Raw genomic sequence first — 23,990 nt, forward strand, 5'->3', positions numbered from 1 at the left:
ATTTCTGAAGTTCTGTGTTCGAATCTTAGCTCTGCCTCAAAATTGTGTGAATGTGAGCGTAAATGATTGTCTGCAGTGGAGAAAAAAATGTTTACACAGTAAGACCAACATAAATCACTTCAAAGCCTTTTCCACCCTTACCTGTACAACTCAGTTGGGGAAAAAAAACTTTCAAGAAGGGAAGGAAAAATAAGCTAACTAAGAATTTGGTCGACATTTTCAGTCGAGAGAAGTGACAAAATGGCCGCCCCCTGAGATGGCTAAAAAGGGATGGATTTTGCTATATTCCATAAACACAACATTAATCAGAACGTCCTGATCAGGTCCTGTTGTTAAATCGAACATATTCTTGAAAAAATATATATGTTTGGGTTGATTACACCACTTAAAGCCTCGCAAGCAGTAAATCTTGGAGCATGCCCCCTAAAAGGTCATTTATTTTTCTGTGATTGATCGTTCAAATTCAATCTATTCTGTTTGGGTTCACCCAGAAAGCCATTATTAGTTTGCTTTCTCCTTTATAGAGAAAACATACACCTGGGAGCTTAGTGCACAAGAATAAATGGAAAGCGCAGTATTCTTTCATCAGCAGATATTGCAGAAACCCAGCACAAGTAGATAGACGGCTGTTTGAGATCTTTCACACATAAAATGACTTAAATATGTTTTTTTAATTAAAAATAATCCACAAATTATTTAAAATCAACTTTATAAAACAAAAGCAAAAACTACTGTTAGTGAAAACGCAGTCTGTATAAAATATAAAAACTTGCTGCTGTTGTAAACATTGGGTCGGTGAGCCAAAAGGCATTCGGATTATCAAAAAGGCATTCGGATTATCACTTACATTGCAAATAAAACACAAATTGTAAACAATCACATTAAATGCATATGCGCTATTGCATAGTTGTTGTTGTTTTTTTTTTTTTTAACCCTGACAAAGTAAACAATTATTTGCTCACAAGCCGCTGACGTGAGCAGTCGGAGCGCAGTCTCACGTGATACATAAAAGCTTCTGTTCTCCAAAAATCATAGCGTGGCATTCCACAAATAAATTAAATAAAACATGACGTAAGTGTGTGAAACCCCTTACAACCGTTTCCAGATAAATTCTGAGTGGCTTAAAGTGGAACACCGCAGTGGTAATAATACATAAGGCAAACCTGTACTTGTGCACCCCATCCAGGATGTGTTTTAGTGCATGCAGACCATAAATCCACCTCTGCATCCCACCCCAGCCCAAATTATATCATGTGCCAAAAAAAAAAGAAGTTATTTGGTTAGAGAGGCTATCATTTTAAATGAACAAATATCTTTGGCTTCCTTTGATGAACAACTTTCATCCTATTTGCAGTCTCTCTGCGCCCACCTCGTCATCCTAAACAAACACGAGAGCTGGGACACAAACTCCAGATGAACGAGGGGGTTGGGGGGGGGGGGGGGGGGAATCAAGAGCCGGTATTACAGTCTAGCCAATGAGCGTCTTCATGAAGGCAGGTTTACTGAAAGGCCAGTGGTACTGGTTGGGGACGGGTCCGTTCACATTGCATTCGAAGAAGGAGAACATGGGGAACCAGATGCGAGCCCTGCGGCTCTGCTGGTAGGCGCGGGTGTTGGCCAAGGTGTGGTAATAGAGGAACAGGCGCGTGGTGATGTAGAAGGCGATGAAGACGTCGATTGAGTAGTGCTCATGCGCCGCCAGGATGAAGAAGATCCCAAAGAGGTTCAACACCCAGGAGATGGTGTGAATCAAATTCCACGTTCTTGGAGTGTCTGCCAAAAGCGGAAGTCAAGGAGATTTTTTTTTTGTGTTTTTTTTTGGAAGGATTTTATCATTGTAGCTTATTCACAATACCAGAGCAAACCAACTTACTTTCATTTGTGTATTCAAAGCCTAATTTCGTTCAAGTCAATATTGCCGGTGCCAAAACTAATTTGATTAATAACAGAGCCATGAGTCAAACTTTTAGCACTGTGCTTTGAGTCAGTCTCACATACACCATCTGGCTGAATGTAAACACTCATTATCACACCAAATATGTGTTATTGCATCACTAAACATAGCACTCCCCCTCCACAACCACTATTGAGTAAATGTTTCAATCTAGGCCGTATGGTGTTCTTTCTGTGTGTTGATTCAACCGATAAACTGTTAAATTACACCAAAATGATCCTTATAAATGGTTAAAGTCAACCCAAATATTTTTTTTCAAGAATATGTCCCAAGCAAGCCCACTAGTTGAAACACGGCATTCTGATTAATATTGCATTTGTGGAAAATAAGTTTATCCAGCTGTTTTTTGCTATCTCCGGGGGCGGCCATTTTATCACTTCTGTCGACTGAAAATGACATCACAACTGTCCAGTGCTCAGATAACGACCAATCACGGCTGACCTGTTTTCTGAAGCTGATCCGTGATTGGTCGTTACCTGGGCCCCTGAGCAGTTGCGATGTTATTTTCAGTTGACAGAAGTGACAAAATGGCCGCCCCCCGAGATGGCTAAAAACGAGTGGATTAAATCTTATTCCACAAACGCAATATCTATCAGAATGCCGTGTTTCAACTAGTGGGCTTGCTTGGGACATATTCTTGAAAAAAATATGTGTGGGTTGTTTTCCTTCTTTAAATGTTACTGAAAATGTAATAAATGCTACTAAAGTCTCTATTTAAATGTAAATACGGAGGCTAAGAATAACAAGCTCAGAGACAGTGAGCCCACTTGGACATCCATTAAGGCAGTGGAATATGTTTTCACAAGTGGCTGGCTGGCCGTTAATTGCTAATTATCCAGCCCTCTTTAAAAATTCAAGTAGTTGGTTATTAAAGATTTATGTCTTGAGAACAAATGGTTTCCAGATGGATTGGCACAAGGAAGTCATATATGTGCACGTTGGTTTTTATTCATTAAAATAACTTGTTTATTCTTTCTTATCAACAGATCATAACCATTGCTCCTCAAATGGATGCAGTGCATCAGCTACAGTGGAAACTCAGTTTTTGCTCTTAATCCGTTGCAGAAAGTCTGACTAAAACCAAATAATACGGATTCCATAGCCGTATTTCCCTTTGGAAATAATGAAATCCAATTAATCTGTTACATAGTCTGGAATCTAGACACCCAAATATATTAAGAAAAATACATTTTCTCTAGAATATATGGAAACTGACTACACTTGGATGGAAAAAAAACCCAGAGAGTAGTAACTGTACACTATCATTCAACTCCTTGGCTAACCAAAACAGCAACACCTACTGCGGCATGTAAAGACCTATGAAGACTATACTGTAAGCGAGTTCCCTGTTAAGTATTAAAGCTAATTGCGTTATGTGAAGACGGGGTCTTTAAGGCCCAATAGCGTTCCAGTGATTTCAAATCAAACCAAATAATAAACCCATGATTGAAATCAAGCCCAATCAAAATATTTTAACCACTCAAAAATTCTAAATTTAGACAAATCACAAAAGTAATATTTATCTATTAGTACTAGCCTGGCCTGTAACAGACATTGGCCAGGTTAAGCATTTTTGAAAATGATCAAAGTACAGAGATGAATCAACATTCTGTAATTAGAATGATAGTATTACAAAGTCTTCTGGGATTTTATCTTATTGTCTGGCGACGAAAAACGTCCATGAAAAATGTTGTACCGTGCTCCTGCGTAATGGTTGCTTGGTTTCCCCAATTTATAAAACAGTGCATTCCTCAGTGCACTTGGTGTATGCGGTCAAGTCCAGTGAGGGATGCGCTGATGTGTGTGCGTGCCTTGGCGAAACCAAGCAACCATTGAGCAGGCCCAGGTTGCATCATAGACGGACGAACTCTTTGGCTCAGCTGTCTACGTGCACCTCAAAGAGAAACAGAGCTCTATCGAATATGCTGGGGTCTGCTGTATAAAAAAAAAAAAAAGATTAGTCTCCAATAAATTGGGATTTTCATGATTATGATTGTATTATAACTGACTGCTTATTATTATTTTTGTCCTCCTCCTGACTGGTAATGCTGATTACCGATGAATCAGATGATTCATTAAAACATTTACAATGCATAAAATAACATTGTGTCATGTTTAACACATTTATGTTGGATTTATGCTGCATTATGTTTGTATTCTAATTTGTTTTTTTTTGTTTTTTTTCAAACAAACTGTGTAAAACAGTGACATCCAGGTCAATTCCTTGCACGACTTGCATTGCTCACCTAAGCATTGTTTGTAAAAGATTTCTTTCGTTTTGAATGACAGGTCCATCGAATGACCTTATCAACAAATTTCATCATACCGCTATGAACGATTAGAGCAAAGAATAGTAAAAAGAATCTGCAAATATTTGACCGATGTTTGAATTTGCCCATTTGTCATCATTTAACAGGCCGGCCGGTTGGGCCCTAGATGAGATGTCCATTTTAAAATTGTAATGAAAATTAAACTAATCAGAATAAGACACCTAATCTAAATGTATTAAAACCGATGTAAAAGACTATTTACATTTTTTTTAAATCCGATTTTTCCAGCAAGTCATCGCTCCACCATGGTATTTGCTTCCATATGATTTCATTCATTTCTCTCAATTTGCCTCTGTTCTGTTCATAAATTCTAATGTATACTTTGCATTGTTTCATATGATAATAAAAGCACACCTCTCCCACACACATCACACTGTAAGCCTCCCCATCTACAGCTGAGTAAATAAAAGCCCACGGCCACTATTTGCATAAACAAGGCAAATACGCCAAAGATGCTTCACCACTCACATTCTGTCACAAAAAAGTTGAGCAGGGTAATGACGACCGTGTGTCCGCTGAACATGTAGTCCCCGCACGTTTGGACGCCCGTCAGAGTCATCCCGAATCCGACCCAGATTGTCAGTGCCCTCTGTATCTTTTCCATCGAATCGCCGTACGTCTGAGAGAACGAGAGTTAGCGGCAGTCATGCGGCGACTCGCAGCTCCTCGGCAACAGCTGGCAGGATCTGGAATCCGAGCGGCCGGAACGCGCGTGGTAGCTTCTCACCTTGCTGGCGCACTTGAGGTGATGGCCAGGCACGGACAGCGAGGTGACAAACATGGTGCAGCAGCGAAGTAAAAACACAGTTCCCATCAGAGAACACAACCGCCTAATGAGAATGGACCTAAATACAAAAGAAAAGTAGGGTTGGGAGGGGGAAATGTTGATTGATTATTACCTCTGCCAAGCACAACGGCGTGCTAATTGATTGATTGTTGATAGCGTGGAATTGTATGCTGAGTAATTGAGCCTTGCAGCAACTATGGCTGAAATGGAATGCACTACTCAGGTCAAACCAACAGATATGGTGTTGAATCTGTGTTATTTTTTTCAAGAATATGTTCCCAGCAGGCCCACTAGTTGAAACACGGCATTCTGATTCATTTTGCGTTTGTGGAATATAGCAAAATTCACTCGTTTTTAGCCATCTCTGGGGGCGGCCATTTTGTCTTCTGTCGACTGAAAATGACATCACAACTGCTCACAATGACCAATCACGGCTGACCTGCTCTCTGAATCTGAGCCGTGATTGGTCGTTGTGAGCAGTTGTCATTTTCAGCCGACAGAAGACAAAATGGCCGCCCCCTTAGATGGCTAAAAACGAGTGAATTTTGCTGCTTAACTTATATTCCACAAACACAAAATGAATCAGAATGCCGTGTTTCAACTAGCGGGGCTGCTGGGAACATATTCTTGAAAAAAATATGTTTAGGTTGACTTCCGCTTTAATTGTACAAACACAGAATGGCAGGAAAAATTTTCCACCTGATGTGGGGCACAGCGTTCTCACAGCGTTGCTACATTGCAAATTTTTAAGATATTGTTTTAATGGGTTTTACTCTTGTGGGTTTTCCTTTTTTTTTTTTTTTTAAGAATTTGAGCATTTGATTTGATTCGAAATTGATTTTGCATTAATAAACAACAATGTGCACGTGGGGTGTAGGTATTATTTTTGTCCTCCTCCTGATTTACTGTAGTATCTGAGACTTTTGAGTGTTTATGGCTTTAAATAGTGGGCCCTGGACTGGTGAGTGATGTGGGTGTCAGTGGATGAGAGTGTGGAACTGGCTAGCTGTTCTGGGGGTTGAGTGCTTTATGGTCTTTGCAGCTCAAATGAATGTGCTTTTTTTGTGTTTGTTTTCATACCGTTTGTTCAATAAAGAAATTGAAAGTGCGTGGGCAGCTGTGTCTATCTTTGACCACTTCTCACGAGAGATGGTAGGCAATAGGGCTGAACAAGAAATCAAATTCAAATCGACATCGTTAACGTCGCAGAATGCAATTTTCAAATCGCAAAGGCTGATATTTTGAAATAGAAAAAACCCTGCTTGCTTTATTTTTATATGTTTATTTCATTTATATCGTATAATATAAGTTCAGTGCTTAATAAGTGTAGTCCATATTTTTACGTATTGTTTCACGGGAGGGACGGGGGGAAGAACACAATTTGATTATTTTACTGAATTGTTCAGACCAATTAGGCAATGTTAATGCCGCACTGTTGGACTTTATCTTCTTTGTGAAGTGGACAATGATCCCAAACTTTTGTTCTTTGTCTTTGACAGACCCTTCTTTTCTCCAATGCTGTGACAGGGGTGTAAAGTTTGACCCTCACTTCTTCCGCCCTGTTGGGTTTCAAGCAACCGTGGCCATCCAAGAGACACGATCCTGGCTTCATCTAATTAGCTGAACGTAGGATGCCCCGTCGCGCAACATTCCTCTTGGCTAGTTTCTGTGTAAAAGGCGCAGGCGGATAAATGCTTCTTTACGGCTTCAATGTGCCCACTTTGTGGATTCTTCGATGCCGGAAAGAAGCTTTTGTGATGAGCAAGGCGGCATTTATTTTCCAAATCCGGATTGAGGACGTTATCCTCTCAGTGGAAGCATTCCACCCCACATCCCGTGAGTCCCATCAGTCTAATCCTAACGTGTATTGTCATTCTCTAGAAGACAGAAAGTAGATTGCTAGCAAATAAACTGTCAAACAAAAATGCAGATCCCGAATATTTTCTGTTAGCAGAATGCATTTGATTCAATTTCCTTTGATCCGCCGTCACGTTACATAATCCCACCACATGTGATAATTTGTGTTGTTGCATTGTTTATGTTGACTTTTATTACATTTTATTGGTACAATTTTTGGTTGCATCAGGGACTATTGGAGCGCATGCTCCCACTGCAATGTGCCCCGACCAAAAAACAAATATACGGCACTCGCTTTTGTGAGCAGAATTAGTCTGATTTTGAAATTGGTCCAGTCCTGTCACATTTTGTGGTGTGAGTTGTGTTAAGTTAGGTTTGATGTTTTACGATGCACCGGGAGTTAACTTGCCGTTAGCAGCACAGAGATCAGCATCTTCTGCATTTTCACAAGGTAATTCAGAATCTAAAGATCGTCAATTATTGCGTGTCTGTTGATGTTACGACCTTTCTTCAAACAGATCTTGTGGTTATGATTTGGAATTGTTTATTGTAGTGGTATCTGTGGGAAAGAAGTTCTCCTCACCTACTGCCTTATTCTCCTGATTGTGCATGCTGCTGAGTAGAGAAATTGCCACTCGGCACACAAACACAAGGACAGCACGCTGTCATTTTTGGCATGGCACTACGCTTTCCTGAGTGGTTTGATTTTTCAGTTGACGATTTTCAATTCGATTTTTAAAAAATTGTTACCATGCTCGTCTCTGTGAGCTAGTGTGGTGCTGCAGCCATCCACACACGCAATACGCAATGATGTTTGGCGCAAGCGCATAATTTGATCTACATATTCCAAATGTGGTATGCATCTGGAATGGAAAAAAATGTAAAGACATCATTTTTTAGCACTCTAAATTAGTATCTTCAAATAGCCTAGGTATGGTCTGTTTTTTGTTAGGTGTTGCTGTATACGGCTTGTGAGTGCTGAAATGTCAGAGTTCAATTCAAATCGATTATTCAATTAATTGGTTTGAATCGATTTCTAATCGATTTTCGATTAATTGTTACACCCCTAGTATTTGCAGTATTTTATTAGGTGAAACTCATGTTTTCATGGAGCTCAGGTCTGCACACTGAATTAAATGTGTGGCGACTGTATAGGTCTGTGTAACATTATGATGGGCGGAGCTTAGGGTTACCTGTGTTTATGTAGCAGCAGGATCAAAATAAGCATGTAGCACAGGATGAGGCCACAGGCTTCAGCCATTGCAAAAGCCCAAGGGATTCTCGGAACACTGTCAGGGGTTAAAATACACCCGTGTCAGCATGTAGATTAGATATGAGGTCAAGGTGCAAATGAACTATAGTGGACAATCTATATGTTGTTTATCTCGGTGCATGTAAAGCTGATACCTGTCCAAGAAGATGTCAGGAAGCGGTGGATACGTCCTCATATCTGGCACACGCTCGTGTACGATGACCATAACGAAGGAAGTAAAGCCAAACACTAAAAAGACATAAATGACACTCAAGATGGTCTTCCACACCTCCGGGTCAAGCCTTCCAGCCAGGTGCTGCCGACATCTTCCATTGGAGTGCGTGTGACACAGCGTCGCTCCGGAGCCGTATTCAGCTCGAGCGCCGTTCCTCTGTCGGAGCTCAACGCCATTCCCGGAGAAGTCGGCTCCGTTGCAGCGACTGTCGCCTCTGTCGCACGAGCCCCACTCGGCCGCCGCGGGAGGCCCACGCGCCGGGCTGTCGTGAGTCTTGAGACCCAGCTCCTCCAGCTGGGCTTGGTTCTTTCTCTGGAGCTGGCGGAGGGATATGGCCAACCTCTTGATGTCCCCCAGCACGGTGAGGCTCAGAGGAGGCCCGCGTAGGTCGGCCTCAGTCAGAGCCAGAAGACTGGGCCCATCCAGGCGGTGGTCAGCGCATAGCAGATCCACATAGTCGGCGAATCCTTCCGCCTGCAGCCATTGGGCCACCTGCTTGCAGCTCCATGCACTCACACCGCTCTCTGATGCCATGCCACTGCAGACAGACACACACCACCCGACGCTACAGATGACTCCATGACGCAACAGATGCTTTGAAAGGGACCATTCAGAGCATGCAGGAGGCTACGCCGACTGATCAAAACCTTCCAGCGTCATCGCCACTTGAAAGAAACGACAAGTTCATTACATCGCTTGAATGAGCTGCATTGACGTTTCTTTTCTTTTTGTCACCTACTCAGTGCAACTGGATGAATAAGCCTGTTATTTAAGATGTAACCAGGATTAAATTGTACATTATTACATAAAAGGGCGAAAGCACTGTTTTGATCATTTATCTTTCAACCAGTGCTTAGTGTAAAATAGATAGGGGGGGGGGGGAATCTCAGAGACTGGCTTCATGCTAACACACAATGCAAAAACGCCATAGACGGGCTAAAGGATAGCATCAATGTGGAAATAACCCTGTAAGCGACAGATATTTGACTACAAATGGTGCAGCCACATATGCAGACAGACACTACAATACTCACAGCGGTCTATTTTCTTGATCCTCTGCGAGAATGCGGCTAACAGAGTCACCTGGGGAAACTCTTGGGAAAGCCAAAACTACCAATACCTGGTTTAATAGTCATTTAATAATTGTACTTGAATGGCCAGAAAACTCGCCTGACCTGAACCCCATTAAAAATGTATGGGGTATTGTCAAGAGGAAGACGAGTGAACAGAAACCTTGTTATGCAGACAAACTGAAGGCCAATATCAAGGCAATGAACTCAACTGTGCCAAAGGCTGGCCTTGATGCTGTCATTAATGCAAAAGGAGGCCCAACATAGTACTGAGGGCATATTACTTCAATATACTTTTAACAAGGCCAACATTTCTGGGTTTAAGATCTTTTTTTTTTTGTTGGTCACATGAAACATTCTAATTTTGCGAAACACAATTTTTTTGTGTCTGTCTGACATAATCATCAATATTGAAACAAATAAAGGCTTGAATTATTTCACTTTGTGTGTGGTGACCGGCGAACTAATATAACAATAAATTTTTCACTTTTTGAAACAAATGATTGAAATAAATGGACATTTCCTCGATATTCTAATTTGGTGGCACCCACCAATACTGCCACTTGGTAGCCAAGTCACACACACCAGATCAGAAGGAGCACAACGCGGGGCTGGAACTGATGACCAACATTTACCGGTAAATTTTTTCAGTCGGGAAAGATGATTTAAGGTACAAGCGATTTGAGTTGACTCTGGTCACGGAACGAAAAGCTAATAAGGCAGCGCTGTTCAATCATTCAGTGCACACGAGTGGAATTAAAATAGGAACTAAAAAGGTGGTTGCCCTAGCAATATTATCTCAAAGCATATTTTGATTTTATTACAGCAGGCACAATGTTTGAGTAATAGTCTATCAGAATGGCAATATTTGAGCAGTCTTTGTGCTTCAGCCCTGTTAGATGGTGTTCACATGTGTGTTTTGTTGTTGTTTTGCGGTTACCTCACAGACCTGTAGAATGCCTTGCAAAAAGTCTTCAGTGCCATTAATTTTGAAGACAAATCCCCACATATATCAATTTGAGATATAGTAAAAATGCTTATCAATGGATGAATATTTACATTATATTTTTTTTATTTTGTAGAGGTGATATAAGTGGCACTTTAGTCAAGATGTCTAAAGTGATGACTAGCCAATTTTTGCACTACTAAAGGTTAGACACATCCTCTGCATTCTGATGACTGCATACTGACTATGGGGAAACTCTTGTTTTTCATATGTATTTTTTTTTTAAAAAGTTGGCATCAATACTCCAGTCAGATTACTGCAATTGACATGCATACAGATTAAATAAACTGTCCTTGCCCTTTGACCTGCAGATAAGATGACCACAGCGCAGCCTGCTGCGCTCCACCCATTGGCTCAAAGGTCACCCAGACCCAAACAACATGGACAGATGAATTACAAAATGCATGGCTTTTCATGTTGACCTGCAGTAGTGTACACAAAGTCAACACATGTGTCAGTATACCTTTGTCATGCTCCATTAGGTGTTTGAGATACATTACAGTGACATCTGGTTTCGTATGGCAGGAATCATGTAAAGAGGCAATATTATCTTTGGGTGCAGTGTAACTGAAGTATACAGGTAAGTATTACAAACCATAAAATTATTTTACAGACAAAAATGAAAACTGGGCTTTCCAAGTCTTCTCTGTCTTAAATTCCAGTCTTAAACCCCAAAGGATGTCACATGAAGCAAGCAGAAAAACAACATCAACAACATCAACAGGAACTCCCAACAGGCTGGGCAGATTAGACATAAATAAGATACAGACACTTAAAGAATGGTCCGTTTACATTGTCAGTTCCTTGCAAAGAATAACCTACCACTGCAAATCCCATTTAAGACGTCTCGTCACTTATCAGATCATTAGTTGTGCTGATGTTAAAGATTATATTGTATTCCCTTGGATGGATTGAGATTTCATATAAATAAAAACAAACAATAATGTTTGCCTGGGAAAGAATGCTTTCAGCCAATACAGTATGATTTAACTCCTGTCCCCATTATAGCGTAACCATTGCACACCCTCGAAAACCTCTGTGGCAACGCGAGCAGCCCTCTGGGATGGGCTGCGGTGTCAAGTCAGCTTGTTGTGCTTTTTGAGTCACACACTGACACACGAGACGTGATGAGACTCAATTGCACAATATGGGCCTTTCAGCCTGTAAAGTAACTCGGAATATTATGGCAAATACCGAAAATCGGAAAAACAACTGCAACCGCACCCTGAGGGAAACTCAGTACAGTACAGTAACGTGCTTTCTATTTGTTACTAGAGTAACATAAATAAACAGCTGTGTGAAACTACGCGGCAAAATGAAACCAAATAAAGACGTAGGGTCAAACCTGTGCAGGCGTAAACTACAGACATTTGGTAAGATGTAGAATAATTGTTTTCTTACCAAAGAACCAGTGTTAGTACTTGTGTCAGAGGGGGGAGAAGGAGGAGGTGAACCGTCTTCCTCTCGCATTGCAAGAACGTATCATGCTTTCGGCTTTCACAACTAGGCAACGGCAAACAGGAAGTGGCAATAACCAACAACAGACAGACAAGAGTAACAACAAGCGCCTCTTGAAGGCTACATCTCAGGCGCATTGCCACCTTCTGGCCAAATGCAGGAAGAGGATTTCAATGTGTTGAAAGTGCGTCTCAACATTAAAAAAATAAAATAATGAAAATTGTAATGGATGCTGTAATGTCATCTTCACAAATACGCTGTATCATATAATCCCTATTATTATGACGTAAAGTTATAAACTATAAACGAATAAATAAATAAATATCCCTCTAGTCGCCTTCCAATTGAACAAATTAAACGCAGATGAAAATGGCATCTCTTGAAAATATGCATTTTGTCTGAGTCCCGAATTTAGCAGCACGCTACATTAAAAAAAACACTTTGATCAGTTTTCCTTGCTTATAATGTGGTTGTATTCTTTTATATTGAATCATGTGGTAGCCATGTTGACTGAAAAAAATCATCACCAAATATGGTTGCATCATAAGGTTAAAAAAAATAAAACTTTGTAGAGGTGTGATACAAAGGGAGAATCTAAACATTATGAAAGTCTTCAATGGGGCTTGTACAGGAATTCATTCCCACAATGTGAGTAACTATGGCATCAATGGAATTATGCACCCACGCGGAATTATAATAACACCAACCATCTGTTTGCCATCATTCATGAAAAAAGAAAGCAACCTGCTAACTAACACACAGATGGACAAACAAAAAAATATGACGCTTCACAAATTTGTCTCCCTTAATCAAAATTGTCCATCTGGATTCAATTTAACTTCCCTTTTCAAAGTGATCTTGTTTTGAAACTTAACGAACAGTTAAAGTGTTGACTGAAAACAGTCCCATGAAAGTCTTCCCTCTGCCAAACATCCCCACCTGTCTTTAGCAGTCAAATAGCGCAAAAGTGCATAGAGGGCAACACAGTATGTGAGTGTTTTAGTGTTAGGTTTAAAAAAACATCTCTTTAGCTTTGTCATGAGTGGTGTGTCAGCAGTGAGACGTGACACTGAAGACTCCAGGAATGACAATGTGAGAGAAGATGGCACGGAGGGTGAGCATTCGACAACAGAGATCTCTCTCGAGGAGTTGTTGGAGATTTTACATGCAGCGCCGCGCTCCTGTCGCCATGGAGACGAGGTGTGGCCCAACCTGTACCTGGGGGACATGTGAGTATGCTGTATAGCAAGCCTAAACTGTCAAATGCTGAGGGTCTCATGTCTGTCAGAGTAATGCTTGAAACAAAACACAAAGAAAGAAGTGTACATGTGACTTTTGGCATGCCCTGCATATAAATTTTATAGGCTGTCTTTTTTTTTTTCTATAGGTTCATGTCTCATGATAAATTCGCACTGTGGACACTGGGCATCACTCACGTGCTGAATGCCTCACATGGTAAACTATGCTGCAAAGGCAGCGACGACTTTTACGGAACCACGGTGAAATACTACGGAGTGCCAGCCAATGACCTGCCCACATTTGACCTTTCACCTTTCTTCTACCCCGCTGCTGCTTTCATCGATCGGGCTCTGACGTCAGGAGGTAATGTGTGATGCTGCTGGGAAAGCCTGCCAAGGTGTTGAACACCCTCCAATAAATCGTTTTTATCACCAGGAAGGATACTGGTGCACTGTGCTGTTGGTGTGAGTCGCTCGGCCACGTTGGTCCTTGCCTACCTGATGATTCGCCATCACCTCGATCTCCTGTCCGCCATCAAGTGTGTGCAGCAGAAGCGCTGGATCTTTCCAAATAGAGGCTTCCTGCGGCAGCTGATGCGCCTCCAACAAAACCTGCAGAGCAAAGAAGAGACCGTGCCAAAATAAAAATTCATCAGATGCAGCTTTATTGCTGATCAGTTCTTCTAAAGACAAACAGTGAAGAAAAATAAGCATTCATGTAATGGTACAGTAATATACTTGTGAAAGGAAATGAAATGGTGTTTTAAAGTATACAAACAGTAGTACAAAAAATTATCAAATTGTGAACTAAAATTATTTGAATTTTAAAACAGGGAAAGAGAATCACACTCTAAATTGGCCCTAGGTGTGATTGTGAGTGCGGATGTTTGTCTCTGTGTGCCCTGCGATTGGCTGGCAACCAGTTCAGGGTGTCCCCCGCCTACTGCCCAAAGACAGCTGGGATAGGCTCCAGCACGCCCCGCGACCCTTGTTAGGAGAAGCGGTACAGATAATGGATGGATGGATGGAAAGAGAATCCCAAAATTAATGGAGAAATTTTAAATTTACTGAACTACACACTGTTTAGCACTGACGGATTTACGTATTTACGCTTTTTTTTTTTTTTCAAATGTTTTTTTTTTTTGCCCGGACATTTTAAAAAAACATTTTACCAATGCATTTTAATGGGCCTCAGTTAAACGCAGATTTTCGCTATTTGCGGGCTTGTCCCTAACTCCACCGGTGTAAATAATATTTTACTGTATATTTTAATGAATATGTATTTCATTTTATTTGATATGTAGGATTTATGATATATATTCATATTTCCTATCCCAAACTCACAAAAATATCAAATGTCCCAAACTCACTAAAATATCAAACGTATCGCCATAACATGGAGATATACTATCCATAAACTAACAATAAAGAAAACAGAAGACATGAATGTTTTGACCAAGCATTGATTAAAACATCCTTGGCTATATAAAATGAGTTGCTTCTTGAAAAAAAATCAAACAAAAATGTTTTGCAGAATTTTATCATAATTGACCCGTGACCCATGTTAGGCACCTGTGTCATGATGTCATGCCAATTCTCATGCTTGGAAGAATAACTTCCAAGCTCAGCTGCTTTTAGTCAACATACTATTGGTGTTGAAAATCAGTAGACAGGAAGTCGCACTGCTGGAGTGACCTCTCTTTCTTTGACTTTTGGCGATCGTGCAACGTCAAATAGTGACACGTAGCCAACCGAAGAGCAACGAGCTAATTTTGGAGGCCGGCAACGTCCATACAAGCAGCTGCTGGTGTCCTTCAAAGGAGCAGTGAGCAGCCTTTGGCAGTGACGAGACACTTCTCTTTCTCTCACTCACATACACACACACACGCACACACACACACACACACACACATGGGGTTGTGGTCCTTGTGCCTGCGAGGAGATAATGTCAGGGCGCAAGGAGCAACAGGACCTGGTGCTCATTAAACAACTGGAACTCATTCTGGATTCCTGCACACTGGAACTCACTGCAGTGGATGAAGTCTGGCCAAACCTCTACATAGGAAACATGTGAGTCACGCCTCAGTCTAGGGCAAGGAGGGCACTTGAGAGTCATTCTAATAGAGATAATCTTAATAATTGAGAAAATGGGACTCATTCAAACAATGTCTAAGACACCAGCGATCATGTGTCAGAGTCTACTGCTCTGGAACACTAATTGTCAACCCCCCAAAAATGTTCTATGCGCCTTCACAACCTAATCGTATCATTCTGATTAATAATGCGTTTGTGGAATATGAAATAAGCGGCAAAATCCACCCATTTTTTCACATCTCATGGGTAGGCCATTTTGTCACTTTTGTCGACTGAAAATGACATCACAGTTGCTCGGGTAACGACCAATCACGGCTCACCTGGTTTCTGAAGCTGAGCCAAGATTGGCCATTATCTAAGCCCTGCGCAACTGTGATGTCATTTTCAGTCGACAGCAAGCGGCAAAATGGCCGACCCGGGAGATGGACAAAAAAGGGGGGACTTTACTGCTTAACTCATATTCCACAAACACAATATTAATTAGAATGCCCTATTTTGGCTAGTGGGTCTGCATAGAATATATTATTGTAAAGAACAATTTTGGGTAGACTTCAGCTTTAAGGATGTTGTCTAACTAACGTAAGATCATCTTTAATTAATACTCTTGTTTACAATGTAAAGAAAACTTAATTCGCCTGAAAGACCGTTTTATTTGCCTCTGTAGGTGCTACTGTTTTGGTGAGCATCAGAACTCAGTCAGGCTCTGCATTTAACTATTTAATGTCAGTGTGTGACCAATAAGATCTGAGATGATTACAGTAACTGTTTTGTATATTTTCTTCCTATAATAGGACATCAGAGGCATCCATTTTAGGGAGTTGGTTAGTTTTTTGTCGCCATCGTTGTAGAGAAAGATAGGGTGTTAGAAATGGAAGCAAGAAATATTGTTTTTTTGGGGGCGGGGGTGCAATTTTGGACAGCTTCATTGCCCAATTTCAGAGTCTGTCACCACATATTTCACAGAGTGGTTTTGGTGAGTGACAATCAATCACCGTTAGCGATAAAAACACAGACTGGTGAAACTGTCTCTTAAATGAAACTTTCTTTTTCCTGGAAGTTGTAGACTCTTCTTTTGGTTCATCATTTGGCCTTTTCCCCTTGGCAGATCTTTTTTTTTTGTTATGACTTTTTTTCAACTTGAAGGCTTACTTATTTCTGTACTACCAGGACAAGCGCTTTAATAGAGGCACAGGTGGAAGCAATGTATTTAAGTTTATAGTACAATACTTTTTGATGTAGTATTTTAAGAACCATTCCCTTTATTTTGGTAGTTTTCTTTTGCTGTTCAAACGTTGTATTATGCTACAGTGGTGTAGCATAAATCACTAATTACTTTACGTAGAAATATTCAGATGCTGGATCAAGAACAGGATGTCATCATCCGACTAGATGCATTTGCTTGATCAAATATTTAGTTAGATAGATCAATGCTTGCGCTTGTTTGTTTTTTTAGAGCTGTAGCACAGAATAAAAAGACTTTAGCCAAGCTGGGCATCACTCACATCCTGAACGCGGCTCACTCCAAGCAGGGAAGCATCGGGGACCAACGTTTCTATGGCGACGCTTGCATTTACTGCGGCATACCAGCAGAAGACTCGGACCGCTTTGACCTCAGCCAGTATTTCAAACCTGCAGCAGACTTCATCCATAAAGGCCTAAAGAACGACAAAGGTAAGCATAAGCATGTGTCATTCACTCTCTGTATTTGTAATCTGGCCTTTGATTTTCTTCCTGCAACTTTTCAGGAAAAGTTCTGGTGCATTGCATTATGGGTGTGAGCCGCTCAGCCACACTGGTGCTGTCCTACCTGATGCTGCGTCAGCGTCTCACCCTCCACGATGCTCTGAGGCACTTAGTGCAAAAGCGAGCCATTTACCCCAATCGGAACTTCCTGATGCTCCTCCACAAGCTGAGTGAACATTTGGCATTCAAAAGGAGTTTGTGTCCCCTCCTTTGAAGTGACACCTACTTTGTTTTCACCTACTTTCTGCTACGACTCCCCGACAAACATCTTGTATGGACAACACTACAGGAGGTGTTTTGAATTTCCATATTTCTCCATTCTTGTCACACATCAAAATATCAACAACTTTGTACATACAATACTATTTTATAACCATTTAAAGGGGGAGTCAACCCAAAAATGGTCTACTAGTCAAAACACGGGAATCTGATTAATATTTTGTGTAGTATGAGTTAAGCAGTAAAATCCATCCGTCAGGCGGTGGCCATTTTGCCACTTGCTGTCAACTGAAAATGACATCACAGTTGCTTAGTACTCATGCAACAACCAATCACGGCTCTGCTTCAGAAAACATGTGAGCCCTGATTGGTTGCGACCTGAGCCCCGAGCAACGGTGATGTCATTTTCAGTTGACAGCAAGTAACAAAATGGCCACCCCCTGAGATGGCTAAAAACGGGTGGATTTTGCTGCTTAACTCATATTCCCCAAACACAATATTAATCAGAATGCCGTGTTTTCACTAGTGGAGGCTCATAGAACATATTCTTGACAAGAAAATTTGGGGGATTGACTTCTTCATCTTCATGAAACACTCAAATTTATTTATCAATGAATATATTAAGAATGCACACGGTGTTTGGTTGTTTTTAATTGCACATAATAACCTTAACTATAGTTTATGTCATTGATGAGCACAGTAATTGTAATAAAAATTATGTAAATTGAATTCAACAAAAAACTACAAATTGCATTGCATCATTCATCTTGAAATCATCTCGCCCCAAACCATGCAACTGCTTTTTGCTATCTAAATGTTATGCAGAACTTAAAACATTATCATAAAAATAAGCTAAACAATACAATCATAGAGAAACAATAAAATCAATGACAATGAATGATCCATTTGGATATGATTATTAAATATCACATCACATAGCAATAGCAGCATTTAAATAAGTGATCAATTGTTTAATAATCACAATATGTGATAATATTATTTTAAAATTTATTTTTCTTACTGCATATGAATATTATTATGTACCACAGTGTCCAATTTCAATAATGATATTACTATTATTATTATTATTTCAAATTAATAATTAGTTCAAATACCATTACATTTGATTAATTACATTATGTTTTCAATAGTGCCAAATCATTTACAGATTTTCTTCACAAGGCCAAATGTAGGTCATATGATACAGGAAAATGTCAGTTGCTGTCATACTCATATAAAGCAATGTGATAAATAATGAAATAATACAAAATACCACAAATTAATAAAAAACATGCTATCAATACATGTTATTTGATCCTAAAAATAGAGCAAATACAGTACTGGTAAATGTCAGTTCTTCTCCAAGGAGAGCAGCAGTGTTCCCCATAGAGAGACATGTTACGTAACGACAATGCACACTTGTGGAACTAAGTGAGCCAGCAAATGTTAAAGTTCAATGGATAATGCCATATTGTTATTCCGTTGAGAGGACCTGCGGCGGGTTGTCACAAGGGATTAAACAGGTCTACTTGAATCTGTTGTGAAAAGTTGTCTTTATTTTGCGATGAGTTTAACGCCGCAGTGCTATCAAAGGAAGCCATTGACACTAACTGCTCTATATTTATAGCGAGCGCATCTGCACCTTGATCGGGATTTTTGTATCAACGCAAAGCGGAAGTGCCCACTTCCGTGCAGATGTGCTTCTGCCATATCGAGACTCTAGCACACGACTATAGCACTGCACGTTCAAAGGGAGTGAAAGGAGCTGCTTGGATATGCCATGACTGAAGTCAGCTGTGATCACACCCACAGCGGCACAGCCCTCTCTCTCGTAGCGCCGACGGTTTGTGCTTATCTTCGAAATTACCACCATTGGGCCTAACCCACCGACGTGCAGATCTATACCCCACAGTCATAGAAAATCCAGCCCTCAGCCCACATATAATTCATTGTAGTCTTATTTGTTGTGCATGTGTGTGTACTCGACTAGGATATCTCTGAGGGATGCGCCGCATGAGCCCCCGCCCCCCCTCTGCGACCTAGCTCCAGGAGTTGCTGCTAAAAGACAAACAACCCACAGGGCTTGCCAATCAAGTGTGGCCCAACCTTTGCATTTGCAATTAATATATCTGCACTGCCACACATACACGCACACACACCTACACGCACACACCTACATACACACACACAGTCACACACATATGAGCATTGGTTCAGTGATGGGCTGTGCATTAGGTATCTGGGCCTTCAGTGGACACCCGATTTATTAATCCACATATAATAGCACCGGTTCTCAAATATAGAATTAGAAACCATCATCATCATGCCATTTACGTCATCTGGAGCAGTTCAGAATGGAGTGATCTAATAAGATGACAAAACAACAAAGCATTTAAGTAAAATACATTGTATTTACCAGAAATGCTGATTACTAAATGTACTATTATGAGCAGATAGCATTCAGATGTGTATTTCTAGTCGAACTTGGCTTGCTCTGAATGAATGAATTTGAATTCTGAATGGTTAAAGAAATAGTCCCATTGCAAATACACAGTCGTTTAAATTACATCTGCCCCTCACGCCAGGATAAATTTTTTTATGCTTTTGCCGCTTTACTAATACTCTGTAAACGGCCAGCTAACTAACAGATGAACAACCACGACAAAGTTCTGTTCCACTATTGTTTCCGGAATATATTTTCTGTTTTTGTTGTCTGAATTAAAATAAAACTGTAAGACCTTGCATCAAAATCAGATGAGTACAGTCCCATCATCTAACATCACATTCCATGTACCAGGAAGTAGCCTGCTAGCTAGCAACCAGACAAGAGAACCACCACTATTTTTTTCCCAATTTGAATTGAAATATGTGTACCACCCTGTCATATAATAATGATGGTCGTATGTTATTCTCCATGAACCAGAACGTATCCTGCCAGTTTGCACACAATCACTTTATTTTTAATTAAGCTGTCTCTGTACCAATTCAAACAAATACATTGACACAATCAATCACTCATTAACTGATACCTGTACTCTGAGATAAGTTTTGAACAAAGAAACATTTTGTCTGTTATGTCTGTCATCCAATGTGCTTTGGGGGCTGAATTGAGTACAAAATAAACAGGAACAAATGAAGGATTAAAAGTGTTGAATCATTAATGGGAAAATGGAAAAGTCACAAACCAAAACATGGGACAATGGTGTCTTATTTCTACAAGTAGGCTCAATATGTTGTTATTTGACCTCACCCACACTTGTACGGACACATGTGAGATTCTTAACACGACTGTGATGTAACACACCGTTCCCTTTAAACATTTTGCATGCCTCGTATTAGACTTTAAATGTTTCCCGTGCAGCGTAACAGCGACATCTGTTATTCTGTACATGAGGTGTCACAAGGTACACGCAAATGTTTGCGTGTCACGCCGATGTGGTGTCATGGCAGGCAACGGCCTAAAAATATCATGTGAAACACAGAGAGAGCAGTTAGCATGTGTCCTCATGCTGACTGTGAATGAACAAGTCCCTGCTTGGAAACAAATGACAAATTTCACAAAAGTAGCGTATACGACAGGTAGGTGATCTTTTTTTTCTGCTTTATACTCGGCTTCACACACATATAGTATTAAAGGTATTAATGGATTGAATATTTTGGGGCTTTGGAAACAGTTCCTGGTTTTACTTGTTTTTAGAATTGCATAGAATGAAATCTTCCTGTAAATGGCTAAGAGGCCATAGGTTCCCTATGAGAACGATTATAATGCACAAGCTTGAATGACATCCTCAGATACTTGTTTAATTTATTGATATGTGTAGGGACATTTGTAGTAATAGGTTACAGAGGTTTAGCTATCTGTTTTTTACAATGCATTCAGTGGCGGTTTCTGGTGTGAGCATTACGTGTGGCCGCACAGGGTAGCATTACCCCAAAAAAAGAAAAAATATATGTTACTTGAAATGGTTTGTAATGGCATGACATGTTAATCACATGGGGACTTTGCACTCCCTCGTGAACTCGCCTTCCGTAGGAGACATGCAGGTATAGTCTTGTGGAATGCTGGGAGATGTAAGTTACACTTAATGTAAACACAAAAACACAAAACTTTATAAATGTAGTTGAAGTTTAAATCATACTGTGCCATTTTTGTACTACAAAAACTGAGGGATTATATTTTACTATCATACATATTACACATTATTTTCCTCTGTGCTTACAGGTCAACCATGTCCGCCTGCGCTGTAAAATCAAGAGGAAAGAATCCCTACACAGCTGTTCAAGTGGATCCAGACAGTGATTACATCACACCAGGTACTCTCGACTTGGAGAAGCTTTTCTGGACTGGCAGCGGTGTTCAATATGCACACTTTAACCAAGTCTGGCCCAATGTCTTCATCGGGGATGAGTAAGTCAACATGCACAAACTGCTGGAATTATTCCGAAAGAAATGAAACATGAAAAACAATGGAACTAGAATTGATCTTAAAAATGAATAAAGCAGTATGTGTTGTTTGGGAACAGGAAGACTGCATTGGAGCGACCTGGTCTGAAGGAACTGGGTATCACGCATGTGCTGAATGCTGCAGAGGGGAAGTACAACAACGTGCTGACTGGTGCAGATTACTACACAGACATGGACATCCAGTATTTTGGGGTGGAGGCCGATGACAAACCCACGTTCGACATCTCCCAGTTCTTCTACCCGGCAACACAGTTCATCAGCGAGGCACTGAGAAAACCACAAAGTACCATTATAGTACTTCATTACTGCACTTAACCACCCCAAAATATTTGCAAAAATATGTTCTATGCGCCTTCACTAGTCTAAATATGGCATTCTGATTAATATTGTGTTAGTGGAATATGAGTTAAGCAGCAAAATCCACCCATTTTTAGCCATCTCAGGGGACGGCCATTTTGTCACTTCACTCGACTGAAAATGACATCACAGTTGCTCAAGGCTAATGTAATGACCAATCGTAGCTCACCTGTTTTCTGAAGCTGAGCGATGATTGGTCGTTATCTAAGCCCTGAGCAACTGTGATGTCATTTTTTGTGGACAGCAGCAAAACGGCCGACCTCTGAGATGGCTAAAAACACGTGGGTTTTACTGCTTAACTCATATTCCACAAACGCAATATTAATCAGAATGCCATGTTTCGACTAGTTGGCCTGCATAGAACATATTCTTGAAAATAAATTTTTGGGGTTGTCTACTCCTTTAAGCGAGTTAATATATTGCATTTGTCCTTTACCTATCCAGGTAAGGCAATTGAGAACAGATTCTCATTTGCAATGCTGACCTGGCTGCAGACAGTGGAGTAAAACAAAGTACAGTTCAGTTGTATTTAACTTCCATGAAAAATACAACTGAACTGTGTGCAATATATCTACATTTTTTTTATGTGGTACTTGTTGTTAAAAGTTAAAGAAGCATGACATACAGCAAGCACAAAAAAAAAAACAGACCATTAAGGATCGAGCCCAAACGAAACCAAGACTTAGCCATCTGCCACAAACATTCTCCAATTATTGTCATCTTTTGACTTGTTCCAGATAAGGTGTTGGTACACTGCGTGATGGGTCGCAGCAGGTCAGCGTCACTGGTCTTGGCCTACCTGATGATGGAGCAAAGCTTAACCGTGGTGGACGCCATCGAGCATGTGCGACAACGCCGATGCGTCCTGCCCAACCACGGTTTCCTCAAGCAACTCAGAGCTCTGGACATCACACTGCAAGAGGAGAAGCTGAGACTAAAACGACAAAAGACGCAAGATCAGCAATTGTGATTGGGATCCCATTTAAAAGGGGCTTGGGGGCCACTGGGTTGAATATCTCATTTTTGTCCCAACAATCAACCTTCTCGTAGCAGTGAACATATTGAGCAAATGTGCAAGTGACGAGTGTATGTTAATTGGTAATGTAAGGATGTTGTAATAGCAGACATCAGGAGAGAAAAAACAGCAACTTAGGAAAAAGGAAGAATGATTTACAGACTTATCTCCAGATCTTGTAATTTTATAATTAAAATTGGAAGATTATCATAATGGCACATCAGTTTGAGAAAGAAACAAACAAGAAAAAAAAACATTGCTGTGCAATCTAATTGTATTTTGTTTGAATCTGTTATTATTTTTTTGCATTACTTGCTAAATTATAGAAATTACATCAGTTTTTAAAATGTGATGATCTGGGCACCAAAAGACTTCAGGCAGCTTGAGAAAAATAAAGAAATATATTTGTGGTGCAACAAAAATTGGTTATAACAATGTAATTTTTGTTGTTCTTGGATAAATACCAGGAAAAAAAACATTCCATTTTGACATTTGGGGCCCAATTTTGTGCCGGGCACAAGTGTAGCGCAAAGCATAGTCCAACTCATGGGTGGAGTTCTCTTTCTCTTGGCGTTTCGCTCTTTTTTGCGCTGATAGAATTGGGCATAACAGGAGTTTGCGCCTTTGTGTGCCATCGTGGGATGGAAGTAGACTTCACTTTTCCAGGCCAATCCTTGCAGGATCCCTCATTTGCATCAGATTCAGGGCGGTCGAGTGCACACCCGAGTGACATTGCGGAAAGCAAAAACCACCCAAATTGCTGTGGAGGTTACTCCCAGGTGGATGCTATTGAAAAAAAATTAATGATGATTTTAATTTGTCCAATTGATATCTACTATGATTTAGAGGAATTGTCCCATGCTGGTGTCATACATCCATTTATGATTCATAAATGTGACACAAGCAAAGG

The 23,990-nt window shown here is 40.5% G+C and overlaps 4 protein-coding genes across 4 annotated transcripts; 3 read left to right on the forward strand and 1 right to left on the reverse strand.

Annotated features, from left to right (window-relative positions):
- Nucleotides 1–652: 652 nt before the first annotated feature.
- On the reverse strand, nt 653–12,031 carry LOC147139824 (sphingomyelin synthase-related protein 1-like). Its single transcript, XM_086045735.1, has 6 exons — nt 11,893–12,031; nt 8,336–8,953; nt 8,122–8,217; nt 5,012–5,129; nt 4,753–4,903; nt 653–1,773 (listed from the first exon to the last, which is right to left on the reverse strand). The coding sequence occupies exons 2-6, from the start codon at nt 8,947–8,949 to the stop codon at nt 1,469–1,471; spliced, it is 1,284 nt and encodes a 427-aa protein (XP_085901861.1). The 5' UTR covers nt 8,950–8,953; nt 11,893–12,031; the 3' UTR covers nt 653–1,468.
- A 956-nt stretch (nt 12,032–12,987) lies between these two features.
- On the forward strand, nt 12,988–13,864 carry LOC147139825 (dual specificity protein phosphatase 13A-like). Its single transcript, XM_086045736.1, has 3 exons — nt 12,988–13,178; nt 13,337–13,551; nt 13,624–13,864. The coding sequence occupies exons 1-3, from the start codon at nt 12,988–12,990 to the stop codon at nt 13,830–13,832; spliced, it is 615 nt and encodes a 204-aa protein (XP_085901862.1). The 3' UTR covers nt 13,833–13,864.
- A 1,253-nt stretch (nt 13,865–15,117) lies between these two features.
- LOC147139826 (dual specificity protein phosphatase 13A) lies at nt 15,118–19,080 on the forward strand. Its single transcript, XM_086045737.1, has 3 exons — nt 15,118–15,257; nt 16,735–16,952; nt 17,027–19,080. Exons 1-3 carry the CDS (start codon nt 15,133–15,135, stop codon nt 17,236–17,238), a joined length of 555 nt encoding a protein of 184 aa, XP_085901863.1. The 5' UTR covers nt 15,118–15,132; the 3' UTR covers nt 17,239–19,080.
- Nucleotides 19,081–21,472: 2,392 nt separating this feature from the next.
- Nucleotides 21,473–23,035, forward strand: LOC147139827 (dual specificity phosphatase 29-like). Its single transcript, XM_086045753.1, has 3 exons — nt 21,473–21,651; nt 21,768–21,991; nt 22,803–23,035. The coding sequence occupies exons 1-3, from the start codon at nt 21,473–21,475 to the stop codon at nt 23,033–23,035; spliced, it is 636 nt and encodes a 211-aa protein (XP_085901879.1).
- The last annotated feature ends 955 nt before the right edge of the window (nt 23,036–23,990 follow it).

This window comes from Filicampus tigris, chromosome 11 (genome assembly GCF_054856515.1).
Source record: "Filicampus tigris isolate MCC_2025a chromosome 11, RoL_Ftig_1.0, whole genome shotgun sequence".
NCBI lineage: Eukaryota > Metazoa > Chordata > Actinopteri > Syngnathiformes > Syngnathidae > Filicampus > Filicampus tigris.